Source organism: Entelurus aequoreus, linkage group LG05 (assembly GCF_033978785.1).
Source record: "Entelurus aequoreus isolate RoL-2023_Sb linkage group LG05, RoL_Eaeq_v1.1, whole genome shotgun sequence".
Classification (NCBI taxonomy): Eukaryota; Metazoa; Chordata; class Actinopteri; order Syngnathiformes; family Syngnathidae; genus Entelurus; species Entelurus aequoreus.
Window position 1 is genome coordinate 50,793,678 of NC_084735.1, and position 12,352 is coordinate 50,806,029.

Below are 12,352 nucleotides of genomic sequence, written 5' to 3' on the forward strand. Positions count from 1 at the left end.
TGAAAGCTTTGTGAACATTAGACCAAATCTGTAGTAAAAGATTCCAGATCCCGAGTCAGTTCAGAACTTGAATGACACTATAGACATTGTTATTGTGTTTTAATGTTTGCATTTGTTGAGAATTTATGTTGTGACTTTGTTACTGTGTTGTGGCTTCATGTTGTTGCGTCGTGGCTAAAAGTCATTGTGTTGTTGCTTAATGCTGTTGTGCTGTCGCTTCATCTTGTTTTGTTGTGGCTGAAAGTTGTTATGCTGTGGCGTTATGTTGCTGTGTTGTGGCTTTTCAATGGTGTTGTGATTGAAATTTGTTGTTGACTATATTCTCTAAAGCAGTGATTCTTAAAGTGTGGTACATGCACTTAGTGGTACACAAAAGAAGTATGTAAATATCTACTGTATATGGAGTATCATTGTTGATTATGTTTGTGCATTGTGTGTAATGTTACATTGGCCAAAAATATTAAATATAGATGCCTTGTTTTTAATGAATACTTAGGTCTACTACGCTACTGTATTTTAATGTTGGTCACCATGGTACTTGGAGAGCCAAGTTTTTTTCTGAGGTGGTACTTGGTGAAAGTGTGGAAGAGAACTGAAAAATATCCATCTTGTCTCGCAAGTGTCAATCCGATACTGATACTACCCTTTGGTATGGGTTAGGGTTATCCCTAACCCTTAAATGTATACTATATTTAACTTTTTAAATAATCTTCGTTTCGTACTGCTGCGTTTAGTCAAACAAAAATGTTCTTTTTACCTTCAAAAAATGTTTTGCTTCGTAGTGCGAGTCAGTCCAGCTGGAGGTCCGACTCCCTTGAGGTCTGCGAGGCTCCTCCCCCTCCGATTGCGTCATCATCGGAGGATATAAAAGCTTCTTCTCTCAGCACCAAACAAAGTAGAAGACAAACTGAGAAGAAAGGGGAAAAAGACAAGAAGCCGGCAGCAAAAAGGATAGAGAAAAGTTATTTAAACCATTTAAAAGGATAATTATTCATTTTTTGCGGACTTTTTGAGGATTATTGCGGGTGCCGAATGCGCTCGTTGACGTAAAAGTGGACAGCAGAAGAAATGTCGCAAACACACCTGAGATACCTGATGGCTTTGGCCTTAGTACAAGTGGTAAGTGCGCCTATTTTCTCCATCTAATCAACTATTTTATTTTTCAATTTTTAGAGTGTTTTGTTTGTCACTGCAGGTGTTCTCCTCGGGGGTGTTCGAGTTGAAAATTAACTCGTTCCACACGGCGCAGCGCATCTGCAGGAGACACAGAGACTGTCACATTTTTTTCAGAATATGCCTCAAGCACCCGGAGGACGTGATATCGGCAGAACCACCGTGCACCTTTGGGACGGGACAAACCAACGTCATCAGGGCCGATCACACCTCCATCTCCAGCAGCGCCGCCATCAGGGTGCCTTTCCACTTCAAATGGCCGGTAAATGCCACACCAAATATGATATTGTTTCGGTATATATGTTCATTTATGCATCTATTTGCCGATACCACGTAAAAACGGACCCTCAATTGACGATGCTGATAACGATATTAACATTACAATATTCCAAAAAAGAGGTATATAACTACAGTATTCCCTTATTTTCCACATTGAGCAAAATAGTACAAAAGTGTACAATATAAGTTTAAAAAATATGGATATTTACATACATTTTACATAGATTTGTAGACTAAATCAGTTGTCCAAACTTTTAAACCTGGGGGCCACATTGGGCTTAAAAAATGTGTCCAGGGGCAAAATATATATTAAACAATAAGTCAATATATATTATATATTAAAGTTAAAGTACCAATGATTGTCACACACACACTAAGTGTGTTGGAATTATCCTCTGCATTTGACCCATCACCCTCACCCCCTGGGAGGTGAGGGGAGCAGTGAGCAGCAGCGATGGCCGTGCCCGGGGAATCATTTTTGGTGATTTAACCCCCAATTCCAACCCTTGATGCTGAGTGCCAAGCAGGGAGGTAATATTAAGTCAATACATATTATATAATAAGTTAAAAAAAAAATAAAAAAAAATACATATATATATATATATATATATATATATATATATATATATATATATATATATATATATATATATATATATATATATATATGTATGTATGTATATATGTATGTATGTATGTATGTATGTATGTATGTATGTATGTATGTATGTATGTATGTATGTATGTATGTATGTATATATATATATATATATATATATATATATATATATATATATATATATATATATATATATATATATATATATATATATATATATATATATATATATAGTACAGGCCAAAAGTTTGGACACACCTTCTTATTCAATGTGTTTTCTTTATTTTCATGACTTTGACAATGATTTTACATTGTAGATTGTAACTGAAGGCATCAAAACTATGAATGAACACATGGGGAGTTATATAAAAAAAGGTGAAATAAATGAAAACATGTTTTGTATTCTAGTTTCTTCAAAATAGCCACCCTTTAATTGATTACTGCTTTGCATTCTCTCGATGAGCTTGAAGCACACCTGTGAAGTGAAAACTATTTCAGGTGACTACCTCTTGAAGCTCATCGAGAGAATGCCAAGAGTGTGCGAAAAAGTAATCAGAGCAAAGGGTGGCTATTTTGAAGAAACTAGAATATAAAACATGTTTTCAGTTATTTCACCTTTTTTGTTCAGTACATAACTCCACGTGTGTTCATAGTTTTGATGCCTTCAGTGACAATCTACAATGTAAATAGTCATGAAATTAAAGAAAACGCATTAAATGAGAAGGTGTGTCCAAACTTTTGGCCTGTACTGTATATATACAAATATTGTATAATATATATTAATAAATAATATAATTGATATTAAGAGTATGTGAACGTGCATACCCTACCTTGTTTACTTCTGCAACGACTCCTTAAAGTTTTGTAATTCATTAGAAATATTTAGCGGCTAAAATGCGCCAAACATGAATACGTGTGGAGAGAGTGTTTTGCATTTTTCCCGCATCATGCATTAGGTGTAATTTTAAATTATGTGTTGTGCTTGGACGATTTTTACAATATCCACAAAGTTCAGTTAGCAGGTTGTGTTATGTGTGACCATGTGTGTTGACTTTTTGTGTTAGATTATTTGCACCATGAGTGGGAAAGGTTGTTTGGATTGGGTCATATAATTAATGATGTGCTGTTTATACTTCAAAGTGCAATTCATGGTCATTTTAGCTGAATTACTCGCAATGTCCACAAGATAGTGGCAAAGTTGTAGCCTGGTAGAAAGTTGGAGGCAAACCACCTTATTCAACTTGTGACGTCTCATTGACCAAAATGGACACTCGTGGTCTGAATTAACCATTTAAACATTCACATTTCCATGACAAAATAAAAAAAATGACTTACATTTTTATCAACACAAGTAATTGTTCATTTTGTGTTGTTAATTGGTTCCGAAAAGAAGGAAGGATCATTTCTAAATGAAACATTTTCACAATTACTGCATAAAAAACAGTTACTGACATTCTAAATACTGGTTTTAACATATTATAGCCCTTGAAATACCACATTTTTTACCCTTAATAGTACACATTAGAAAAAGTTATTCAATGTTTTTTATTAGTGTGCATCTAAAGTATGAGACTTGTCACACACATTTATAAACACTTCCTATTTTTTAAAACACTTCATGTAATTTTAACATAAAACTCAAACCTCAATGTACTGAAAGTGGCAAAGTAACAATGTACACTACTGTAATAAATATATGACATAAATAAGAAGATTTTACAAAATCTTCATTGTAAATTCACAGCAAATGAATGGCTTGCATTATTTTCACATGAATATTTACAGTATTTTACAGTGAAATAACAGGTAATTGCTGTGAAATATAAGGGTATTGTTTTTTTTTTGTGTAAATGTTAAATGCGGTGAAATCCTGGTATTTTTTTTTTTTACAGTAATTTAGACACACTCTTAAACAAGCACTAACCTGTGAAAATACTGCAGCTTGTTTAATGATAATCTGCTGTGCAATACAGTACAGTCCTTAGATTGGTTGCATTAAGTTAATATTAGCTATTTTAATGCTTAAATGCTTTCTCTAGTCCAAACATATACATAAATGTTCTTAAATATGCATATTTCTGACTAACAATAGGTTATGCAGTAAAATGTTGCACTATTGGCTTAATTTTGATCAATATGTATTAAAATGAATAATGGTGCTCGGTTTACATATGTCCCACTTTTTGTATGATTCGCTTTGCTTTGGAAACATTTTGCCCTGATTTTTGTATATCGCCTTGGTTATTGTCTGGTGCAATGTTGGAATCGAATACCCAAACAAAGACACCCGGTGACTCAGTCACAAAATAAGGTACAACAAATGTGCAACATAGAGAAGTACCATGATATAATTTTTAATAAATACATTTGGGAAAAATGCGATAGAGTAAATTTGAAGCACGATGTGTTGAAAACCAAATCGTATAAAATAAAAAAAAAAACAATGTTTTCCAGTGAGAAATCGTGTAAATTGAATTAATTTGTGAAAGACATTGAAACACAAAACGCACTTAATAGAGAATAATTCTAGTTTAAGACACAGTAAACAATTTGAAATGCAATTAGATGACAAATGAAATGGATTAATAAAAATGTATCGAAGATTCTTGTTGGTGGCACTTTGCTACAAGTTTTTTCTCAAATTCAATCGTGTTTCTCCTTCTGTATCAAAGTAATGGCACTCGCAACTTTATTTTGCCCTACGCTGCCTTATTTAGAGAGGGACTTACCGATGCGTCGGATTCTTTGTTTGTCAACTCAACTCCGCAAAGGGACTGGTTTGTTTTAGGCAAAATCGGGGCAACATTTTTCTTGGCAAAGCGAATCATACTAATATAACATGCAAGTGTTTGATCAAAATAAAGCCTGTAGTGCAGAAGCGTATAACAAAATGTAGAATGGATGAGTCAGCAAAGCGCACACAAACAATTGTGACTGGGTTTTTGGATTTAAAGAAATATGTTGACCTTATCACGTTATAATACAAGTGTGACACTATCACATTTTTGTTTGCAGGGGACCTTTTCGTTGATTATCGAGGCCTGGAACGCAGAATCCCCGACTGAATACACAGGTACCATTTTGGTGTGCACTCGATTGAACTAACAAGAACGACGTGTTAAGCGTTACGACTTTTCCACGCAGATAACCAAAACAACCTGGTGAATCGCCTGGCCACCAGGAGGAGGCTCGCCATCGGTGAGGATTGGTCGCAGGACGTGCACTTCGGCGAACAAAGTGAACTGCGCTACTCCTACCACGTCTTTTGCGACGAGTACTACTTCGGAGACGGCTGCGCGGAATACTGCAGGCCGAGGGACGACACGCTGGGACACTACACCTGTGACGAGGAGGGCAACCGTATCTGCCTGGAAGGATGGAAAGGAAACTACTGCTCTGAACGTATGTCCGACACTCACACACCATTTTACCTGTATACGGTTTATTATATCATTATTTCATTATTGTACTGATTTTCTTAGTGAGGGACGCATACAGAAATATTAAAGGATTGGGGCCACTATGAAAGCATTTGTTGCGTTAAAAATGCTAAAAGCCATCTATTGTACGTTATTGGCATTGTCATTGTAGTGACAAAGAAAACAGTTTTTAGTGTTGTTGGTAAGAATATATTTAATTGTATCCCGCCTACCGCCTAAATGCAGCTCAGATAGTCTGCGCAACCCCGAAAGGGACAAGCGGTAGAAAATGGATGGATGGAATATTAATGATAATAACCATATCTTTACTAGAAAAATGGCCGAAAATAGCCCCACTTTGGACACCTCTGGCTAATTCTATTCCACACGATTGCAGTGTGCCTGCAAAAATGCATATACCAGTTGATTGGACAACTATTATAACAATTATTAAACTGCAACAGTGACAAAAGTTATATTCTTTATATATAGTCTACTTATATGTTTACCTTTTTTAAATTTAGTATAGAATAATGTACATGTGTTCATTATAATCAAATTGAATAATTGTAAAATATTTTAATGTACAATTTGCATCATAATTTTTAAATTAAAATAATTGTATAGTCTTATATAAAATGTATTAAAAGTATTGCATTTGTTATTTATTACCTAATTATTTATTAAATAAAAAGTTTTTTGCACAAATGATGTGCGCAGTATGTCATGTCAAATTCTATAATGTCAAATTAAAGTTGTTTAATGCAATATTTTATGTTATATTTTGATGTGTTTATTTATAGTACACACTGCATGTGATGATGCTGTGTTTGGAATACATTTAAAAATGTGTACATTTTTTAAGAAATACCTCTTAGTTTTGACATACTTCTGAATAAATACCCCACAGTACTGCCATATTTACTACGAATGCGTTTAAAGGATTTAAACTGTATTTATACTAAAGCTTCAGAAACTAAAAGCAGGATCTAGAAGTGAAATGTTAATTTAAAATTAACCTAGTGGTAATTAATCGACTAATTAATTGATCTCCTGCATATGCATGTGTGCTGGGCATTTTGTGTCCCATCTGCCTTGTGTTGACTGGTCCAATGGGAGTAAAAGATTGATGCAGACGCACATTTTTGTTTGCGTGCTGTCAGCAGATGAAAAAGAAAAAAGAAGCCACACCCCCGACTCTGCGTCCCCCCCAGGCAGTGTGCCTACCAGCTGCTTGGCTTAATACTTAACCAACAGTGAAGTCTGTTGAGGGGGGGGGTAGTGTATGTGAAGGCGTGTTCATTGTAATCACACACCCTCTCCCCCCCAGCCATCTGCTCGGCGGACTGCAGCGAGAGGCACGGCTACTGCGAGGCCCCCGGGGGTTGCACATGCCGCATGGGATGGCAGGGCCCCTCCTGTAAGGAGTGCGTCCGGTACCCGGGCTGCCTGCATGGGACCTGCAGCCAGCCGTGGCAGTGTAATTGCAGAGAGGGCTGGGGTGGCCTATTCTGTGACCAGGACCTCAACTACTGCACCAACCACAAGCCTTGCGCCAACGGGGCCACCTGCACCAACACGGGCCAAGGCAGCTACACGTGCGCCTGCAGGCCGGGCTTCGGCGGCACAAACTGTGAGCTGGAAACCAACGAGTGCGACAGCAACCCCTGCAAGAACGGAGGAAGCTGCAATGTGAGTACAACACATGCTTAAATAACCAATTAATAGTTTGTTTTGTACACAAACTATTCATATTACTCCCAAACATGCATCTTCAAGCCATGCCTACTCTACTCAAGCCAGTTGTGCACCCAGAAAAAGACACCAAAGTCCTCCTGTGTCCAACAACATACTCAAGCGACAGAAAATGGATGGATGGATGGATAATATAATATTATGAACACCAATGTGAAAATCAGGCTGATAGTAGCCACTGTAATGATAAGTGTTACCAGTAGAAGGCAGTCTTGCATCAGAAATATGTGTTGACCGGAGGTGGACACAAGAAAAAGACTACCCAAGTAGTTGGTGCTGAAAACATTTTTAACTCGGCATAGCATTAAAAGACACAGTTTGTTGTTTTATTAATGAGGAATACGACATTTTACCCATGGTATTGATACTACGGAAATTTGGGTCGCCTCTTTATTCCATATTTGATATGGCCTAACATCTACATCACAATATATTCCAGCTTATTGAGATAACAATAAATATCATGATACATTATTTGGCATATAAATGATAATAGAATAATTTCAAAACGTGTTACAAAGTCTCTCAATATAATTGCTAACGTATGCGGTAAAATATTGCGTAATTTTCAATTGTATTATTGACTCAAAACTATGATTAATCTACTTGCTAATTTACTGTTAATATCTGGTTACTTTCTGTTGTAACATGTTTCAATCTACACTTCGGTTAAAATGTAATAAGCACTTATTCTTCTGTGGTTTTGATCATTTACATTAGTTTTGGGTGTTGATGGGGCAGGATTGGTCATGCGAATACTGACACTAAAACATTTCAGTATCATTAAATGATTACTTTTTTAATCACAAGTGTAAATTGAGAAGGTCAATTAATATTTAAATTTAATATTTTCTTTATTCCCTTTTATTACATACAACATTTATAATAAAGGCAATATCTGCAAAATAACTCAACAAAAGCAGAAATTACTACTGGCTTTTATTTTCTGAGTTTGTAAACAATAACAAAAACAACCCTAATACAATACAAATATACTAATACTATACTTTGTAACATTACTGTCAATATTTGTTTCTATCCGCTCACCTTGTTTACATTCAAGAGCTGTAGCTTAGCAGTTAGCTATGCTTTTTTGTATCCTCCTATGGTGTGTAGTGTAAGTGTAGCATTTTTAGATATTTATTGTACTCTAGTCCTCCAGTGATAATGATACGTGTAAGAAACAGTTTACTTGCTACCGTGGAAGCGTGGATTAGTGATTTAGAAGCTGTGGCGAGACATTAGCCGCTAACTTGCTAGCGAGAACGCTACATTGCGCCTTTGTTCGCTTGTCGGTACACAGCTAGAATGTGTCATCAACATGCAATATTCCAACATAACGATAGTATTAAGAGCTCTATCGTCTGCCATATTTATACCATTTGTACCGTATAAAGTATATACTGCGCATCCTTTATCCTAACAAATGTTTTTGTTTGTTGTCAGGACTTGGAAAATGACTACTCGTGCACCTGCCCGCAAGGCTTCTACGGTAAAAACTGTGAAATCATCGCGATGACGTGTGCGGACGGTCCCTGCTTCAACGGGGGGACGTGTGTGGAGGCTATGACGGGGGGTTACACTTGTCGCTGTCCGTCCAGCTACACCGGTTCCAACTGTGAAAAGAAGCTGGATCGCTGCAGCAACCGGCCCTGTTTAAATGGTAGGTTAGCAGCCCCTTTTAGACCTTTAATTTACAATTATAGTGTCATGAGTTTGTGAGTGGGATTGTTCTTTTTAATCTGTACAAAGAGTCGACTTTCAGTTCTTGAATGACCCCTCTGAATTTTTGGTTCATAAATTCCTTTAATACTGAAACCATGTACAATTTTACTACCAAAATAACATTCAATCCGATTTATTACTAATGTATAAAACATACATTATGTGAAATGTTTTTAATTTTTATGGCTTATTATTGTTAACATACTAACATTTTATTTTAAAGTACAAAACCAAATAACCCTCAATGTGACAAAAATATCTGTGATACAAACTTTTACGCACTGTTTACAAGATGCACCATACAGTTGTAATCTAGCAGAGGTTGTTAAATGTGAACACCATGGGCCAGTCCTGGCTAAATTAAATTAAAGACCTAAGCCACAGGTATCATACTCAAGGCCCGGGGATCATTTTAATATGGCCTCTCACATCATTTTTATGTGGTCCATCACTTTATTTCATGTTCTCCGCCACATTATCTATCTTATGCTATCCGCCACATTATTTTATATTGTTCGCCACATTATGTTATGTTGTCGGCTAAATTTTTTCAACTTGTCCGTCACATTATTTTAATGCTGTCTGCCACATTATTTATGTGGTACACCACATTATTTTATGTTGTCCGCCACATTTTTTTTTGGTTGTCCACCACATTGTTTTATGTGGTCCGCCACGTTATTTTATGTGGTCTGCCACATTATTTTAAGTTGTCCGCCACATTATTTTATGTTCTCCGCCACGTTATTTTATGTGGTCTGCCACATTATTTTAAGTTGTCCGTCACATTATTTTATGTTGTCCGCAACATTATTTTATGTTCTACGCCACGTTATTTCATGTGGTCTGCCACATTGTTTTAATGCTGTCCACCACATTATTTTATGTTGTCCGCCACGTTTTATTTTGGTTGTCCGCCACATTATTTTATGTTCTCCTCCACGTTATTTCAATGCTGTCTGCCACATTATTTTATGCTGTGCGCCACATTATTTATGTGGTCCACCACATTATTTTATGTTATCCGCCACACTTTTTTTTGGTTGTCCGCCACATAATTTTAAGTTGTCCACTGCATTATTTTATGTTCTCCGCCACATTATTTTATGTGGTCCGCCACATTATTTCATGTTGTCCACCACATTATTTTATGTGGTCCGCCTTGCCATTTTTTTGTGGTCCGTCACATCATTTTATGTGGTCTGCCTTGTCATTTTACATGGTACGCCACATTATTTGACATGGCCCTCCACAATAATTTATTTAATCCGCACACCTTAATATTTACAAATTATGCAACAAGGTCTTCCAATATTTTTTTTTTGTTATTAAAAATAAATATTTAAACATCCGTTGTTACCTTGATTTGCGATTTCAGAGCAAGTTGTGTTAGTAAAACATACAATAATCAAAAAAGGTTGTTTAAGAAAATTGTGTAACGGAGCAATTATATATTTATACTCATAAATATTTACTGTTACAAGCAGCCATAATTGCTACGTGGCCCTCGATAAAAACGAGTTTGATATGGCCTAGGCAGAATCTTTTTTTGAGGGCCTCCCCATTTCAAAATTAATGTGAAACGATTCTTTGTACTTTTTTAAAATCAAACGTGAATTTGTTTTGACGCATGTTTTGTTAATCAAAAGTTAATTTATTTTGACGCATGTTTTATACTAAAACAAACATTATTAAAATGTATTGTTCAATTATTTATTTATTTTTTAAATACAAAATAACAAGATAAATTTGATCGTAGTGTAATCGATTACCAGCCCAGCACTAATGGACAATGCAAATATTTGGGGACAATTGCTACTGTATTTTTTATCAGTGACAGAGCAGAAATGGGCTAGGAATATGGTTGCAGTAAATGTCATTCAGTAAATGACATTTTATGTGCTTACTCACACAAACTGGGGCCTCGCCATGTTTGTCCCTGGTCTGCTCGATGCTGAAACAAGTGTTTCCCCTTCAGGTGGTGAGTGTCTGGACCTCGGCCAGAGCGTCCTCTGCCGCTGTGAAGCGGGCTTCACCGGCGCCAACTGCCAAGCCAACATTGACGACTGCGCCTCAAACCCTTGCCAGAACGCTGGGACGTGTCAGGACAGCGTGAATGACTACACCTGCTCCTGCACCCTGGGGTACACCGGCAAGAACTGCAGCGTTCGCTCGGACGCGTGCGGCGCTCGTCCGTGCCAGAACGGGGGCACTTGCTTCACGCACTTCACCGGACCCGTTTGCCAGTGCCCTAAAGGCTTCATGGGTCCAAGTTGCGAGTTCACTCTCCAGCCTAGTTTCAAGCCCGCTCTACGCCAAACCTCCCAGCCCTCCTCGGCCACACTCAGCATCTCCTGCGTCCTGGCTGTTCTGGTTGTGGCACTGGTCACGGGTATCATCCTCCTGAGGAGGCGCCGGAGGTTTCAAGGGAGGAAGCAGCTGAGCGACATTGCAGTTTACAACGACCTGGAGACGGTCAACAACCTGGGAGGAAGCGAGAGAGACTCTTTCCTGGGTCCAAACGGCCTGTTCAAGATCAGCAACAGCACGGCTCGCCTCAGTCTGGCGCTCTGCCCAGAAGGAAGGTCAGGGTTTAGGCACAATCCAGTGGAGAGCGGCCTGGTCAGAGAGGACTTCATGTGGCAGGACGAGGCCGGTCTGGGTTCTGGAGCTGCCGGGCTGAGATGAGCTCAGCAGGAGAAGCAAATATTAGCACTTGTTGTTCCTCTTTCTTCATGCACTGTGACACGAGGAGCAAAACACCACAAATAGCAAGAAAAAGATTATTGGAAGAATATTACAGAGCGCATTCAGACCCAAAGAGACCAATATCGATATTAATATCCACCTTTCTTCGGACCTGCAGCTGTTGGGGAGTAACCACCCTCGCACACACTTTAACAGCATCGTCAAAGTGTGTGTGAGTGCGGTTGTTGTTTCACAACTCGAGCCAAATACTGACAATACTCAAGCCGCTTTGGAAAACTTGTCCCAATGACTTTGTTATCATCTGTAATATTATTTCCTGTCTTAAATTGTTTTTTCTACACCGTTTTTTTTTTTGCCTTTCAATCTTCCTTTGCCCATTTTTTCCTTATTGTGCGCACCATCATTTTTTATCCTTTATATTATTTATTTATTTGAAAACCTAGGTTTAGCGCTCCACAGAAATATATTTATACAATGCTGAATGAATACTTTGGGCTGTTGGAAGATAAACTATCCCAAAGTTGTAAAGGGCAGAGATATGAGGATGAATAATTGCCCTGTCATGTGCCATTTTTTTGTGTTCATACCAAAGTTTGTGTGATGTTATGTGTTGTCATTGCTATTTAAGTTGATCATATTGTTTTTTTTTTCTTGTGGAATAAATACTAATACT

At 37.4% G+C, this 12,352-nt stretch overlaps 1 protein-coding gene across 1 annotated transcript; it reads left to right on the forward strand.

The window, feature by feature from the left end:
• The first annotated feature begins 786 nt into the window (after nt 1–786).
• Nucleotides 787–12,352, forward strand: dlb (deltaB). The gene is made up of 7 exons (XM_062048329.1): nt 787–1,119; nt 1,196–1,435; nt 5,087–5,144; nt 5,216–5,473; nt 6,821–7,182; nt 8,692–8,908; nt 10,949–12,352. Exons 1-7 carry the CDS (start codon nt 1,069–1,071, stop codon nt 11,656–11,658), a joined length of 1,896 nt encoding a protein of 631 aa, XP_061904313.1. The 5' UTR covers nt 787–1,068; the 3' UTR covers nt 11,659–12,352.